This window comes from Embiotoca jacksoni, unplaced genomic scaffold (genome assembly GCF_022577435.1).
Source record: "Embiotoca jacksoni isolate LCO1_2020_lvr unplaced genomic scaffold, fEmbJac1.0.p SCAF_6, whole genome shotgun sequence".
Taxonomy (NCBI): Eukaryota; Metazoa; Chordata; class Actinopteri; family Embiotocidae; genus Embiotoca; species Embiotoca jacksoni.
The window spans coordinates 22101144-22119017 of record NW_027185414.1 but is presented as its reverse complement, the minus strand read 5'-3'; the positions used below and the strand labels follow the sequence as shown (position 1 = coordinate 22119017).

The following is a 17874-nucleotide window of genomic DNA, read 5'->3' as shown; positions in this document are numbered from 1 at the left end:
CAGTGATATAAGGACTTCTAAATGTGTCTGCACAAACACACACTCTATTATTGCTGTATTTATTCAAAGTAAACACATTTTAAAGCCTTAATATAGTTCATGAAGTTATTCTTTTATGACTCACTTTAAAAGCTTTTAAAACCTGTTTGGCAGGCCGGATCAACAACTGCTAACTCAGTTTTAGTAAACGTCATAAACTCTTTCTTTTTTGTAGTTGTGTTTACATATATTAACATTCTTGATTGTCTTCGTCTACCCTTCCTGTCTAGATGTTGATGAGTGCGAGCTGAACCCAAACATCTGTCTGAGTGGAAACTGTGAGAACACTAAAGGATCATTCATCTGCCACTGTGACCTCGGATACTCGGTGCGCAAGGGAACCACAGGCTGCACAGGTGAGCGAAACAAACACACACAAGCATTTAGAGCCACAAACAAAATGCTATGTCAGTGGACGGGAGTGAAAGGAGGATGAGTCAGTCGAGGTCTGCTGCTAATTAAGTGGTGAGGAAGGTGTGTGTGTGTGTGTGTGTGTGTGTGTGTGTGTGTGTGTGTGTGTGTGTGTGTGTGTGTGTGGGTGTGTGTGTGTGTGTGGGTGTGTGTGTGTGTGTGGGGTGGGGGGGTGTTGTTAAAAGGCATTAGTGAAAGGTAGTTGAATGGAGAGGTGAGAAATGAGAGGATGCGAGGAGAATGTCTGGCTAACCAGAAGCAGCTCTGACATGAGTCACCCTCATTCAAGAGCTCCTGTCTGACTTGATGAGAAACACGCTCACAAACACAAATACGTTAACACACACACAGACAGACAGACACAAGCACCAGCAGCAACAGCAGCAGCAGCAGTGAGATCATTATCTTCCGTCATATGTATGCATCACATTGCACTTTTGTTTATTTCTTTTGTTGCTCTTTCATTGTGGTCAGTTAAACATTACGTGATGGTTGGAAGTGTTCTGCAGCACGTAATCACCTGTAACAGCTCCAAAACACATATACACAAAGTCCATCCGGCCGCTAAAGTGCCTTGCTAGTTTGGACTCCCTTCTTGTCTAGGCAGAATTAAGTCTGATTTATAAGGCCACTTAAATAGTTTGTGATTGAGGGCTAGCTGTGAGTTTGGCCAGTGTATCTGTAATATCTGGCCCTGTCTCGAAAATGAGTCAGACACAGTCAGCAGCACCACGTCCTCCTTCAGACCCAAAATGCTGTTTTTTCTGAAGCATACGCACACGCACACACACACACACACACACACACACACACACACACACACACACACGCACACACACACACACACATACACACACACACACACACACGCACACACACACACACACACTCGTGCATACAGTATTTTTCTTGTTTTGAGAAAGCTGGGATTGCAGCAAAGCAGCCGGTTCTGAATCACAGGTTTGGAATTTCAGCCCCAGACCGGGGAATCAAGACGCTAATTCCTCTCAGGCAGGCAGGATGTCTTGTTATGGACAATTGAACAAAACCTACTACTCTTTTTGGAACAGATCCCCTTCCAATATATTCAGACCAAAAAATGCAGAAGAAATTGGTTGTCATTGTTGAATAGACTTATGTGACCACGTTGGTATGTGTGGACTAAATCTTCTCGCGTGAGTGTGAGTGTTAATAAGTAAGTGGTGCTCTCAAATCCAGATCTGATCCAGCTGTTGATGAAGCTCCCACAAGAATTATTTCTGTTTTTATTCCACAACACAAATTTTTTTTCTCAGAACTTATGGGCAGGGTGTGAGTATTTGTATGTACACTTAAGCACTTTTGTGTCTTTGCATGTGTTGGAAAGTTCGGACTGGGTGGAGATGTATTGGTGGAGTTTACGAGTATGGGAGTGACTTAAAGGGGGGATCAAAATAAAAGATTAAGTATGTTTTTGTTATCATCTAAAAGCTAAATGACTAAACAGTCAAACAATTTGAGTTAAAGTGAGACTTTGTAAGTTTAAAAACAATAAATTACACGATCTTCAGTTTACAATGAGAAGTTTGAAGTGAAAAGCAGTAAAGTAAACCCGAGTATGATCAGTGCCTTATGGTGGCTAATGTTAGCAAACTTGAGATAGATATTGTGACATGACTGAGTCACTTTGGCTCCTGTTATACTACATTATAATATTAAACACTATCCTTCTAATGACACTTGTGGTCACCTCGCCTCACTTTAACTGCTTCTTCATGGTATGACAAGCATTTTATATTGGCTAATATTTAATATTAGCCAGCTTAAAATTGATATTGCGGTGTTACTGACATTATTGAGTCAGTTTATTTACTTAATGACTCTTCTCTACTTGCGTTGATATAACAGTATATTTTTTATATTTACCGTTGTCCTATAATTGCCATATAATCTCGCTTTAATTCTGTTCTGTATGGTGGTTAATGTCAGCTCATGATTCTACTCACACATAGAAGTAGACAGCATGTAGTCTAAAACATAAACAGTGAAAAAATACTTCCAAAACATGTCATTGGCAACATAAGGAAGTGAGGACCATTCAACTGCAGAGAAGTGAGTCAGTTCAAGAGATCACATGGTCGATATTAAAGGGTATAGTGCTATTTGTCGGAGTATTGAAGCGGACGAGCACACATAAGTTATGGCCAGTTTCTAAGGTTGCTTAACTACTGTTCCTGCGGTGGCAGATTTACATATAATAGTCAATAATTAATACTTTCATTGCTTTTATTTTGAAAAGCCAACATCATAATCATGCTATTTTCATCGGTTGTTCTGGATTATTCATCTAATGTATGATTGCTCGATTGTTCGCAACACTTTCCTGCAAATGTTTCACAATAAAAGCCTTGTTAAGAAATGACGGGTTTCTGTCTACTGAAATATTAGAGGGCTTTTAATTTGGAACGCATATAGGAATTTCTCAGTTTGTATTAAGGTGTAATGCAGTAACTTTAACAGGGCAAACGGTAGCGGATCAAAACGAGGCTTTGAGTTGACACCGTGCATGTATCAACACGTTAAAGTCAACATGACAACGATGACCAGTCCATTTGTTTTTATTGGCTCTCCTGCATGGCACACACTTTATAGATGATTCAAGCATTTAAACATGTAAATGAATTTCAACTGGGTCACGAGAGCTGTGAACAAATTGTTTTCTCATATGGAGAAAAATAAGGGATTCCAGTCCTCCAGCAGCACTACATCTATGCTGGCTTATGAATGTCAGACATATATCAGGATACACAAGCAGACAGAGAGACAGAAAGTTAAGCAGATAAACAGACATTCGATCTGGCAACTATACAAACTGGGAGGCAGCTAGACAGTCAGGTAGGCAGATGTGTAAATGTCTACTATCCCTTTTCAAACCTTTTTTTTCATCTGTCATACATTATCCCAGTTTAATCAAACGTCTTCTTTGACACCAGCTATAATCGCTGACACGCTTCTCGCATGGAACAACCCTTGTTTGCACTTCTAATTTCTATATGTCTGTGTGTGTGTGTGTGTGTGTGTGTGTGTGTGTGTGTGTGTGTGTGTGTGTGTGTGTGTGTGTGTGTGTGTGTGTGTGTGTGTGTGTGTGTGTGTGTGTGTGTGTGTTTGTTGTGCTCTTTCTGTCATCAAAGGCTCAGTGGAAATGATCGTTAATTCCGTCTGTAATCCAGAGAGATTCATTTGCTCCCAGGCCTCACATTAACCCTGTTATCAGATGCAGTGTAAATATACCATGCCTTCTCCTCAGGAAGACTGTAAACCAGCAGTGCTAATCTCTAATTGACAGTGTTTTGAATTACTACCCTCACAGAGACAGACGCACAGAGAGGAGTGTGTCTCATGGGTTGATAAATCCTAACATCTTGATCGAGTTCATTGCATAGCTTCTCTTGATCTGCAGGGACACACCACATGAACACACACATTTCTGCAGTATTGCTATCAAGGCTTGTAACACTCAGTCCTCAGGCTCAAGGCCAGGTATTGTGTTGGTCACAGGGGTGTTTTGTTTCAGACTAGCAGTGGTCATTGTTGTGTTGTAGCCCCATGCAGCGTTTTTCCATTGTACCATGTAGCAGAGTTGAAGATCAACAGCCGTGCTTAGAGGATCGTATCACCACCAGCAGCTTCATAGGGATCCCACAAAATATAAACAGCTTAATGGACAGGGAACATTTTCACATTTGCCACTAATTGTTCACATTAATTTTATGTTGCTCATACAATAGGTTAGCACATGCAGTAAAGGTATTGTACTAAGTACCTCAATATTTCATCCACTGGCAGAGTCTAAATATATTTGTCATGGTTTTGCCGGGAGGTAATGTTTATTTGTAGAGTTGGCGCCCTTACCACGCTTTTATTGAAATTATGTTTTGGAAAGATGAGATTTCCAAACCTGACATCTGGGGTGGTGAGAAAACCGAACATGAGCGTCTGTAATGTCTCTGTTACAAAAGCCTTTTACGAGAGGTGCAGAGTTTGAGGGTCTAGTGGTGAAGAGGGAAATCTTTGCCTAAAATAACCTCAGAAATACAGCTCAGACAGTGCAGACCTTAGCGATTAGCATTAGGATATCATTCTCCCTCTAGGCCTTTTTTTTTTACAGCTCTTGAACAATGAAAATCCAGAGACTGGCTCTGCTCATTAAATTAAAAAAAAAATAGGAAGTCTATTGGTATCAGAGATCATGAGGATGTCTCTGTGCCTTCTGCTCTGAAATACAGCTTTCCATTGATGAAGACAGTAAGCCAGAAAGATTTAGTTCTGTTGTCTCCTGCTGCTGTCTCGATACAATTCAAACTGAGCATCAACTCGCTCCACAGTGCCAGGAGATCCCTGCTGGAATGAAGAAGACAGACCCAAATCATCAGACCATCAGAGCAGTGTTTACTTTTCTTCATACAGCTTCCTGTTTGTCTCCTCTTTGTCAGATATCAACGAGTGTGAGATTGGAGCCCATAACTGTGACAGACATGCAACCTGTACCAACACAGCTGGCAGCTTCAAGTGCAACTGTGCTCCAGGGTGGATCGGCAACGGCCTCAAATGCACAGGTAAACGCTGCCGCTCAATGGGTCCACTGAAATAGCACACATGTGATCAGTAGTGTATATACAACCTTCATACAGTGATGCATAGAAATGGCAGGAGTTTGAACTTCTGTAATGTTTTGTCAGTTTCTAAGAAATTTAAGTTGAGAAAATCTTGTAAGGACAGGAATGTCTGTGATTCAAAAACCTAGAAAAATGAATGAAAATTTAGTCTGAAATGAGGTGATGCTATTAACTATCTACTAACTATTAATGTAGCTTCCAGTCTTAAATGATAAATGATGTACACTGATGCACTGACTGACATGTTCCGCCATTAAAATCTATGCATAAACAGTTTTTTTTTTTTTTAGTCAGTTCCACAAACAGAATTCTGGTGCTGTAAATACTGATTTGTATTAATCCATGTCTAATAATAGTCCTTCAAAAATCCACTATTTATTCCTGTTTGTGTAACGTTTATTTAAAACTATAGTGCCCAGCTATTAATAAATTTAGATTATGAGGCAGATATGGTCTAAAGGTTTTGACAGATGGACTAATGCATTTGATGTGTTTCAGACCTGGATGAGTGTTCGAATGGGACACACATGTGCAGCAACAATGCGGACTGTCTCAACACCATGGGCTCATATCGCTGTGCGTGCAAGGATGGATTCTCTGGAGATGGATTCTACTGCTCAGGTCACATACAAACCACTATCTTAAAACCCATTTTGTCTGTTTATAAGATACATTTTGTGTTTACGGACCGTGTGTGTGTGTGTGTGTGTGTGTGTGTGTGTGTGTGTTTTTGTGATCGCCACTGCAGACAGCGATGAGTGTGCAGAGAACGGCAACCTCTGCGAAAGTGGCCACTGTCTGAATCTGCCAGGAGGCTTCCGCTGTGAATGTGACATGGGCTTCATCGCCACTTCTGATGGCAAGGCCTGCGAGGGTAAGTCAATACCACGCTGCTCTTCCACACTTTCCTGGTTCCAGAGCCTGAATCGCTGCCCACATCCTAAATTACGCTGAACGATTCAGAGAAGTCTGGTGTTACTTGTTTGTTTTCCTGTTTGGAGAAACAACCGATCTAAACAGATGCTGCCTTCAAATGGAAGTATTCTGGACAAGTGAAGGACACAATATGCTCACAATCAAAGTAGTTTTCAAGTATTTCTATGGGACTGACAACAACAATAGATCTTGAGAAATATTATCGACAAAAATATTGAAAAACAGAAACCTCTTTGATTGCTGACAAGGCAGAATACAGCACAAGTTGTCTTCTATTAGCTATCAGAGACTTCAGCTGGTCAGACAAATGCTTTTTATTATGCTTTCGTGAGAGGTCACATTTGCAGATGAAGACTGATCACAGCTGTTCTATCCTATGTGTTTGTTAGCTAGTGTGCTAACAGCCATTATATGTTTATGCAAGGTTGAGTGGTCACACACTTCAATGTTGTCTTGGGTTATTTATTACTTGGGCAAGAGTCCATGTTGTACAGTTAAAGAGAGATCAATATTTGAGATTTCCTGATGCAGAAAAACAATGGACTTGGAGAGAGGAACTTGATAAAGACTGGAAACTTTTATTCTTTTCAAGTCATCGTTTGAGATGCATGAGCTGCGTGTTCCTTTCAGATATATCTAGATTCCTAACCTGGGTGATTGACACATTAAGGAATCCCATAGACAGCAGTTCTTTTTAGGGATGCTTTAATTGGTTTGTTGGATTTATATTTGTATAATAAAGTATTAAGCTTGGATGTAGACTTGAATAACTGCTACTGTAGAGTCGTATATGAACACATTTATGATTGGTAGCAGACAAGTGGGATTCCTGCTTACAGTGATAAGGCATTGCTGGATTCAATTGAATGAGCAGACTGACCTCATTGTGCTCATGTGTCAAACAGCCTGAAATAACCTGTCCAGTCCTTGCTGCCTCAGCTCAGCCAAGACTGGACAGTAATGACTTGTGCAGAGTCTAATGATGTGGAAGAGCACAATTTCGTAACCTTGGCCTCAGCTCTGAGAGTGTATGTGTGTGAGTCTGTCTGGATATGTCTGGGCATTTTTTTGCCCCAGAACTGTCATTCTGTAGCAGAGGTGAGCGGCCTTCACTTCCTACTGCTGGCTGCCAATTTTCCACCATGATCCCATGATCCACTAATCCCTCACAGCTGGGTCTCTCTCTCTCTCTCTCTCTCTCTCTCTCTCTCTCTCTCTCTCTCTCTCTCTCTCTCTTCCCGTCTCTTTTACAGACATAGACGAATGTACCTTCGCTGGCATCTGTGTCAACGGACGCTGCCAGAATATCCCAGGACTTTTTAGATGTGAATGTAACATTGGTTATGAACTGGACAGGAGTGGAGGCAACTGCACAGGTAAGACCAGTCAACACCAACACAGCTGCTCTGTTAATGCCCCAAGGAACTGAGGAAATTTGAAAGAATCTAAAAGGAAGGGAGGGACAGCCCTCATCTCCTGTGAGATAAAAAAAAAAAAAAAAGGAAAGTCACTGCTCCTTTCTTTGCTGTTGTGGCAAATAATTATTTCTTGACAAAAACAAGACAACTTTCATATGTTTTAATAATAATAAACTTTATTTGTATAGCCCACACATATAAACACATATAAAAGAAATGCAGCTCAAAGTGCTTTACAGCAGGAGAATTACATGTAGTGTTTCACATTAAAACATATAAAGGAACATTTAAAAATATAGAAAAGAAACGAGATGCATGAGAACAGATGAAATGCATAAGAAACAGATAAAATACATCAAATTAAACACAAAGAGAGTTCAAACATAAAATAAGCAATATGCATTTTAAAGGCGTGGCAGTTCAAGTGCAAGAGAGTTTCAAGAGTAGCTAGTTAAAGGCTGATGTAAAGTGATATGTTTTGTTCTTTTAAAAGTATTAACTGAGCAGCTTCCCTGATATCTAACAGGTAGTTTGTTCCACAGCTTTGGAGCGTAGCTGACAAAAGCTGAATCCTCAATTTTCTTTCGGCTGTTGCTGGGAACCTCCAATAAGCCAGCAGCAGATGATCTCGGTGTTCTTAGTGAACCAGAGAGTTAGCCATGTAACTCGGTCCGACCCCATTAAGAGCTTTGTATGTGAGAAGGAGGAGCTTAAAGTCAAACCTGTGTGTTACAGGCAGCCAGTGCAGAGCAGCCAGAAGTTTTGTGGAGATGGAAGCATTTAATTGACTGTTGCTTTGTCTTTTCTTTCTCAGATATCAATGAATGTGCCGACCCGACCATCTGTACCAATGGAATGTGTGTCAACATCCCTGGAGGCTACCACTGTAACTGTCCAGCAGACTTTGAACTCAACCCCACTCGGGTGGGCTGTGTAGGTGAGACTCACCAAGTTCTCACTACACATTGTCGACATTTGGTCCTAGTTTATCATGTGTATCAATACCTGTTTATATATAAGCGTGTGTGTGTATACAGACACTCGCTCTGGAAGCTGCTATCTGGATGTTCGTTCACGAGGAGATGCGTCAGAGAGTTTGGACTGCTCCAATGAAATCGGCGTTGGTGTTTCCAAGGCGTCCTGCTGCTGCTCTCTGGGCCAGGGCTGGGGAAATCCGTGTGAATCATGCCCCTCTGTCAACTCAAGTGAGTCAACACTTAGTTACTTCGATTTTGCATTCATTATGAAAGTTCAATTGAAAGATTTGTGACTTGTAGCCAGAAGTATACTGTACAGCCAAAACACGCAGCCTAGTTCTGCAGCTTAACTGTCTATTGATATTTTCATGACTACTCTGACGGTGTTAATATATATGTATAGTTGGCTCACTGTAGCATCTGGTCAACTATTACTCGCTGATTTTCTCAGGGGTAGAAGTGATAAGTAATTACATTTAGATGCTATTATTATTTACTTACAAGAGAATAAATATTAGTATGATAAAATTGTTTGTAGTTTGTCTTGTATATTTTTGTCTTGAATTCTTTCAGTTTATGCAGGCTTAGTTGTCTTAATGTTTCATTTTCTAGCTCTACACTGTCCACCATCACTGAAAGAAAAAATGTGAGTGTTGGAGTTGGGTAGGCTTGGACTCTGTTTTGAAATGTGGTTTAAAAAAAATATGTTCAATGTCACTGCCTGGCAAAGTATAAGATCAAAGTATAAGACCACTGGATTTAATCAGCAACCCTGTCGACTCCTTCTGTTAGTTGTTTTGTATCATCATGAGGCGGAGCAAATCAGTCAGTCAGTTGGCACTTGCCTTTAAGCTCCCTGAAGGAGGATGAGGGTTTTATTTCTATGTAAACTACCAGTAACATTTAAAATCACAATCATAATGCAAGTGTATAAATATACCAATGTAAATCATGCCTAATAAAGGTGTGAGTTAGCTGCTCTGCTAAAATAGAAGCATGGAAATTCTGCCTTCTCTTGTCATGCAATGTGTGTTTGGTGTAATTGTTGTTGCTGGTAAAGATGAGACAGCTTTATGCAACTTACTTGGAAATTGCCAACAGATGGTTCAAAACATTACAGGGAATGAGTCATCCTTTTCAGCTCAAGGAAATGCTTGCTTCTATGACAAGAACACAACCTTTTTCTCTTTGCGTTGAAATTCTGAATAGCTGCAGTCATGTCCGGTCCATTTGGCTCTGTGGATAACTCTGAGACGGCTGGGCAGAAAAAGCACAACAAAGAGTGAAAGGAAACAAGTCGATAACCAGATATTTATTTTCTTTCAAAGCACTTTACGTGATCGTGCATGTGATTTAATTTGTCTCACTATCAGTCAGCTACCAAATCCTGCAATAAAACAACCTTGATTTGTGGGTTGTGTTGTTCTTGCTGTTTAATGTGAGTTGGTGTTTTGTTGTGTGTTACAGCTGAGTACAAGACGCTGTGTCCTGGAGGAGAAGGCTTCAGACCAAACCCCATCACTGTCATCTTGGAAGGTCAGACAGCCGCATGCTATTATGTGTTTGGATGAGGTGGCCCCTGTCCATTCACACTCGCAGTTAACACACACACACACACACACACACACACACACACACACACACACACACACACACACACACACACACACACACACACACACACACACACACACAATACCACTGAGTGTTTCCCTTCTCTCTCTGGCAGACATCAATGAGTGCCAGGAGCTGCCGGGCTTGTGCCAGGGAGGACAGTGCATCAACACCTTTGGCAGTTTCCAGTGCGAATGTCCAAGAGGCTATGCCCTCAACACGGAAACCAGAGTCTGTGAAGGTATTAAACACGCACGTGCATCTCGGTGCAAACACATGAACACACAGGTGACCTATCACTCTGCAGCTCTCGCCCCGGGACGTTGCAGTGGGAAGGAAATTGAGTCCAGCCGCCGTGGCCGTCATTCAACGGCACACGGAGAGAAAGAGAGAGAGGAAAAAAGCACTGAAAGCAAAAAAAGACGGAGAAATATTGGATTATTTTGTCCCATAGAGACAACACTGCAGCTCATTCTAGCTCAATATGTGTCTGCTCTAGTTGCCGTCTGTTGCTAACCCAGCAGAGCTCAGTCAGGATGATGAGACAGCTGAGCACTTAACTGTGTCCAGAGGAGCGTAGCTCTGATGTGGTCAGCCCTCTCCTCAGGGAAGTACACTGAGTCCCCTGTAGACGGGCCTGAGATGACAGAAGGAGGGGGAAACGGAAGAATGAAAGATAGGGGGAAAAAGATGAATGAGATGGGTGTTTAGAAAAGAGAAACAGAAACGGAGAGGAGAGGAGAGGAGAGGAGAGGAGAGGAGAGGAGAGGAGAGGAGAGGAGAGGAGAGGAGAGGAGGGGAGGGGAGGGGAGGGGAGGGGAATAAGGGAAGCTATTTCACAAAACACAAATTATAGGAAATGAAGAGGTATGAAAAGCAAATTCTACCAAGTATCCTCTTGTAGTTGGTGCATAAGGTGATGGTGAATTCGTGAATTATTGCGCACTTCGATGCAGACACAGTATAATACAAACATGCCCAGAGAAAGAACAGTCCAATAAAAAGATGCGACTTAAGTCGAAAATGTTCATTCCCTTTAAATTTGATGTTTAAGTGATGAAATGATGGAAGCAATAAAGGTGAAGGACAGCGATCATGATATTTAGCAACCAGTTCTCCCGTTCCTCCACATACGAAATTTGCATCAAGATTTATTGCTAAGTTTGAGATTTAATTAAGAAAATAAGTTGTATTGAACCTTAACTAAAGGAATGTAAATCAAACATTTATCATAGACTGTTTGTCTGCTTTTCTCTGTGTGCAGATATCAACGAGTGTGAGCGACCAGGTATCTGCGGCCCAGGCCAGTGCTACAACACCATTGGGAACTACACCTGCATCTGCCCTGTGGACTACATGCAGGTCAATGGAGGGAACAACTGCATGGGTACGTCTGCTGCAACTTCGTGACTGTATCAATCAGCGAAACATTAATGTCATGCAGTGACGCTTGAACGTTTTCCGTCTTTTCTACAAACACACACAGACATGAGGAAGAGCTACTGCTACAGGAACTTTTACTCTGACAATGGGACGTGTGACGGGGAGCTGACCTTCAACATGACCAAAAAGATGTGCTGCTGCTCCTACAACATCGGCCGTGCATGGAATAAACCCTGTGAACGGTGCCCTGTGCCCAGCACTGGTGAGGTCTCGTACATATACAGTGTATGCTTGCACATGTTAGTGTAGGGAGAAAAAGGAACTAAAAATAAGTTCTCATAACATCATATCTTATGTGCACTCAGATGAGTTTGCGATCCTGTGTGGCAGTGAGAGACCAGGATATTATATCGATATCACCACTGGCCGAGTCATTGGTAAGATTTTCCCATTCAGAGGTTTATGTAATGAGAAGAAAAGTTTATTTTCTTATCTTGTCCTTTTATGTCTTCCTCGTGATAGATATTGATGAGTGCAGGGAAATCCCAGGAGTGTGTGAGAATGGAGTGTGCATCAACATGATTGGCAGCTTCAGGTGTGAGTGCCCCATTGGCTTCATCTACAATGACAAGCTGCTTATTTGTGAAGGTAAGTCGTGAGCTTCTACTGAAGGTGAGACGTAGGTTATTTCATTAATGTCAGTCTTTTTGTATTTAAACCCTCTCTGTAAAAGTGTTATTGGTAGATGTCTGTCTCTGAGGACCTGTGTCCCTGTCGTTGTCAGACATCGATGAGTGTCAGAATGGCCCGGTGTGCCAGCAGAACGCAGCCTGTCTGAACATGCCGGGAAGCTACCGCTGCGAGTGTAAGCCTGGATATCGCTTGACGCCCACTGGACAGTGTCTCGGTAAGGCTGTGTTGGTGATCAGTTATGACCTTTTAAAGAGCTGAAAGGTTAAAAGATGTCAGCGGCACTCAGATTATACAGCATTTTACTGATGTGATGCATGGTTGTCAGTGTTCATTCAGCCTACATCAGTTTAATCAACTCCTTAAATGACTTTAGTGAGGATTACAAGAATTGGTGGAAACATGGAATAGAATTGGAGAAAAGATTAGAAGTAGCAGCCTTCCATGAGAATGAGGCTGACTTCTCTGGGTCCCTCTGTGGCCTGATGCTCTCCTGCATCTCCAAGCTATTGTATCAAAATCATGAAACTCTTTAAACTACACATTGTCTGCCATCTCTATGCCAAAGATAAAGCACCAGAGGCAGCACAGTGACACCCGGGCTGAGGAAGGATTCTTCATGGTGGGCTTGTTATTAAGGAGGAGAGAATGTGAAGCATGTGTTGAGCTGTTAAACATGTGCTCCCCACATATCTGAAACTTGCTGCTGTCAGTTTGGAGAGTCTTAACCGATAAGTAAATGCTAAATCAACATCCTGTTTTGCTTCCTGCTCTTCATGCAAGTCTCAACAGCAAAACATGCTCAGATTCCAGTGAGAGGAAACTCAAACTGTGGCTGCAGATAATAACCTACATTGATGACAGGCTTTAATTAAATATTAATCATATTACACTGGCATCACATAATACAGTTATTGTGGTATCATGCAACAGAGTTCATGGCCAGTTTCCTATGAAGCAATAAATACAGGATCCTATTAGTGATTATTTGTGGCTTATGACAAATAACTAAATATTTACTAAAAGAGCAGCATATAGGATTTAGCAGCATGTTAATGCACGTAATTTTTCCACAAATCATAATAGTGTCATTTGCTAAATTCACTCCCTCTGATCAGTGTTATGGTGGTCCTTGGATCCCTCCCAGTGGTATGTTTGGGGGTGTGTCTGGTTTGATTGACATGTCTGGGGTGCACTCAGGTTGCCGGGTAGGCGATGCATAGTGTCCTCGACTCCTCAGTTAGATCCACCCCCAACTAATCCAAATATTGTCAGTTCTGGTTTCAAAAAACAAAGATGGAGTCAAAATGCCAGACTTGAGGCTTCAAAATGGCCAGTCACACATGGGTAACATCACGGTAGGTTGCCACTTGATTTGAAGCAAGAATCTGATTTAACAACAGTGGGGAAGCAAAATTATGGGCTGGTAGTGCAAGGCGGTCAGAATGTATGCTCACACTTACAGAGCTTTTTTTCTATACAGAACTGGAGACAAAAAGATGCAATTTTCATGCAGAAAAAATAAGTATAATTTTGACATGATTAATAGGTAAGCATGTGGTATGCAATACCGAGTATAATGCCTGTGATAGAAGGGAATGTGACGACAAAGACTCAGTGATAATAATATTTATATTTAGAGATCCAACAAATGTGTTACACATGTCATATTGAGTTTTACATTTCACTCAGAGTAATGTTTATTTTCATCCTCTTTCAGACCGTAATGAGTGCCTTGAAAACCTTGGTATTTGCAATCCCGGGCAGTGCATTGATAATCTGGGGAGCTACCGCTGCATCTGCCCCAATGGCTTCAAAACAACTCGGGACCAGTCTATGTGTGTTGGTAAGCTGTGCTGGTTCCTATCAGCTCTCTCTTTGCTTCTCACATGTGCTCTCAGCATTGTTACTCTGCTAGCTGAGTACTTCTGAGTTCTATCTGAAATGAAACTGTGATGCTGCTAACTGGTTTCAGACGTGGACGAGTGTGAGAGACAACCGTGTGGCAACGGCACCTGTAAGAACACGGTGGGCTCCTACAACTGTCTCTGCTACCCCGGCTTTCAGAACTCACACAACAGCGACTGCATAGGTGCGTGCATCTGTGGCCGTGAGTGAATAAAAGAGAGAAAGCGAGAGAGCTACAACCTTTATGTGATGTATTGTGTTGTCTGTGTGTTAATCAGATGTTGATGAGTGTTCGACGCAGAGGGGCCTGTGTCGAAACGGGCAGTGTGTGAACACAGTGGGCAACTTCCACTGCATTTGCAATGATGGCTACGAGCTCACGTTAGACGGCAGATTCTGTACAGGTAAAGAACGGACACTTTTCATTCCCCATTCATTCTCATTTTTCTTTATGTTTTTCTGGATGTAATACATGTTTGTTTTATTGTATATCCCTTCATTTCTCAGATATTAATGAATGTGCAGTGAATCCCGGCACATGTGGTGCAGGAACTTGTCTGAATCTGGATGGCTCTTACAGGTGTATCTGCCCACCTGGCTACTATCTTCATGAGGAAACCTGTGAAGGTACAGCAGCTTAAGGCCAGTCTTTTCTGCACTTTAGTCATTAAAAATGAGTCAAAACTAATTAGTACAGTACAAACTAATTTTCAAAATTTATGAAATATCTGCATACAGGGGCAAATCCCACCTCAAGCGATGCAGACACACACACGAAGATACATGCACAAATCACAGCTCAGACTAGCTCTGCTGAGCTGTACAAGAAGAGAATCAGCTTTGTCGCCTACTCCATCTCTTCACACACACCCTTCTTCTCCCTTTCACACGTGAGAGTGGGCCCGAGCCAGAACACTTGGACTGTGTATACAGTGGGGCTGATGAAGAGATATTCGGCAGACTTCAACACATTCTTGCTTTGTGCTCTGTTCCTGGAAGCAGCGAGGAACAGCACTGAATTCTCAGCATCAGCAGCAGCTGCTCATTGTGATTAGTGAACACGTGACGCTTAGGCTATAACAGATAATACAGTATGCCTTCATCCAATTATTCATCAGTTAGATTACATTCTGCTTTATCACATTTGAATAGATAATGACATAGAAGTATGACTTCATCCCTGCAGCTATTGTGGTGGTTCGAGGAAAAATTTTAAATGGTAAAATGGTTTTAATGGATTTGATTTGTAAATTTAATGTGGTGATTGATGTCGTTCCGCTTTGTGTGTCAGATATTGATGAGTGCTCCCACTTGCCTGAGATCTGTACATTTGGAACCTGCTCCAACACTGAAGGAAGCTTCACCTGCTTGTGTCCCGAAGGCTTCCAGCTCTCTGCCTCTGGACGCAGATGTTTAGGTAATCCTGTGTGTGTGTGTGTGTGTGTGTGTGTGTGTGTGTGTGTGTGTGTGTGTGTGTGTGTGTGTGTGTGTGTGTGTGTGTGTGTGTGTGTGTGTAGGGGGAGCAGTGTGGAGGGAGTGGAAAAGAAGCAATGAAATATGTTACGCACCAACTTTACAGTGCAAAGCAAGCACTAGAAGAGACTAAGCAGCAGTCAGTGGTGTTAGACTTTTCCTGCTTTTTCATGATAGCACACTGTGTTCCAGCTGGTTCAACTGCTGCTGCCTCAACAAGGCCAGGGGTGGCTCTGAACAGATCACTTTTCCATTTCCTCACTTGTGTGTGTGTGTGTGTGTGTGTGTGTGTGTGTGTGTGTGTGTGTGTGTGTGTGTGTGTGTGTGTGTGTTTATGTACATATGTGTGTTTTTGGGTTGGGTGGGGGCGCGCTGAGTCCTCTGTTAGGGAGTTCCCTCTCCAAACACTGAAGTGATGACATCATCAGTTCAGTGAGGCAGCTTGCAGTTTGAATTTTTACTTTCCTCTGCCGTCTCTGAAGTGCTGCTCGACTGAAGGTTGGGGGATAAACAGATGTAGCTGGGTGGAGAGTGAGCAACATTGGCAGTAAAGGAGATCAAGGTTTCTTGACAAGGACAAAGCCCGTCCTACTGAGAAAACTCTTGTTTTTGTTAAAAAAAAAAAAAAAATTAGACAATGAAGAAATTCATGATGACAACCGTGATGAAAATCATGTCCAGGTTTTATGTGCACATATCATTTCTACAGCCATAAACCTATAGCAACCCTTCTCTATAAAGAGAGTAACAACATTATGAATTACGATTTATATGCATTATACATTATTTTCCTCATAGCTGTGCAGAATAGAATAGATCAACAGGTTTAAATTTTCCAAAATAAACTATTAATATGTGCTAACTACACATTTTGTCATGCACAAGTATGTCTTAGGATCTTTTTTTCACTTTACATGAATGCTATATTAAAGCAAAATTTTACTGTTTCTGTTGAACAATGATCTTTTTAACAATAAGTTACATTATGGCATACTGGTAAATCCTGAAAAACAAATAGTGATAGTGTTGAAGTCAGCAAATATATTCAGTCAGTTACACTACAGTTTCCATCAAAGATGTGCTACCTTTTCCTGAACAGTTTATGCATTCGAGTTTTCTTTTGTAAGATTAAGAATGCCTTATTTAGTGTGTAATAAGCTTTATAGTCCAACAGATACATCTTCCACACCCACAGTTTGTCTCCTCTTGCACTAAAGAGAAACATGGAAAACAAGGAAAATGTAAAGAAACCAACAAACCTATCAACAAGTCAAATATGGTCATGAGGGCAATCTTTAATAACACAGACGTACCAAAGAGACACACATGTGCTGAGGATATAGGCAACCCAATTAATATATTTTTTCTTAGCTTATGCTGGTAATAGATGGAGAAACATGGGGGGAGAAAGTGGGGGATGACATGCAACATTGGTCCTTGGCTGGAGCTTTACTTGGGATATTGCAATGACAGTATATGGTATGTGTTGTAACCATTCAGCTGCTAGGACTCTAATTAATGATATGTTTTAAATTATAATGATGTAGTGGTTTTGCAAATTTGCAAAATCATGACCACTAAATATCTGTCACCGCACTCACCACCTTCAGATTGTGTCACCACTGTCAGTGGATTTATTGATTTATTTCTAAACTTAGGTATTCATCTTTTAGACTTTCATGTTACTTTTCTGTTTTATATTCTGTCTCTGACTTGGAAAAATATGACCTGGCATTCATGAGCATATCAAGAAAAGCACAATTTCAATATCATATATCCAGTGCATATGCTACAAAAGAAGAATGAGATATGCACTTGCAGATGGTGGTGCACATGTGCACGCACTCACACACACTTGCTCAACGGTTGCGCGCAGAGCACCATCAATCTCTTTTGCAGAAAGGCTGACAAATCGGTTTCATGGCGGAAAGTAACACGACGCTCTTTGACATTCTCAACACAGCACCAGGTGTTCATGTATGTGATCTTTGCCTTTGAGCCAGGTGTGTGTGCATGTGTGTGTGTGTGTGTGATCTATGGTGGTCAGAAAGCTTATTTGTGTTGAGTTCACTGAAGGCCAGTGCTAGCAGGAGAGCACGGACATATGCTTCTCATTACAAGTAAGTGCCTGGCCTAGTCCAGGGGGAATAAGACAAACATTGATCACTGAGTGGAGAGATAATTAGCCAGCCTCTATCCTCACTACAGATGCACCAAAAAATTAAAGAAATATTTTCAGGATTAGACTGTTGATTGAACAAAACAAAGATGAAGCTGTCGCTTTGATGTCTTGGTAATTAGGATGATAATTTTTCTCTATATTCTCAAGTTTTAAAAACCAGACAGTGAATGCATTAATCGAGACAATAG

At 41.5% G+C, this 17874-nt stretch overlaps 1 protein-coding gene across 2 annotated transcripts in view; it reads left to right on the top strand.

The window, feature by feature from the left end:
• Positions 1–17874, top strand: part of fbn1 (fibrillin 1) — a 61206-nt gene that overhangs the window by 31218 nt on the left and 12114 nt on the right. For both annotated transcript variants that reach the window (XM_069173700.1, XM_069173702.1), the window contains 19 exons: positions 270–395; positions 4923–5045; positions 5604–5726; positions 5854–5979; positions 7295–7417; positions 8274–8396; positions 8497–8664; positions 9904–9972; positions 10166–10291; positions 11315–11437; positions 11537–11695; positions 11799–11870; positions 11956–12081; positions 12218–12340; positions 13844–13969; positions 14099–14215; positions 14310–14435; positions 14539–14658; positions 15323–15448. In XM_069173700.1, coding sequence (XP_069029801.1) covers positions 270–395; positions 4923–5045; positions 5604–5726; positions 5854–5979; positions 7295–7417; positions 8274–8396; positions 8497–8664; positions 9904–9972; positions 10166–10291; positions 11315–11437; positions 11537–11695; positions 11799–11870; positions 11956–12081; positions 12218–12340; positions 13844–13969; positions 14099–14215; positions 14310–14435; positions 14539–14658; positions 15323–15448 — 2325 coding nt within the window. The remainder of the gene's footprint in view (positions 1–269; positions 396–4922; positions 5046–5603; positions 5727–5853; positions 5980–7294; positions 7418–8273; positions 8397–8496; positions 8665–9903; positions 9973–10165; positions 10292–11314; positions 11438–11536; positions 11696–11798; positions 11871–11955; positions 12082–12217; positions 12341–13843; positions 13970–14098; positions 14216–14309; positions 14436–14538; positions 14659–15322; positions 15449–17874) is intronic.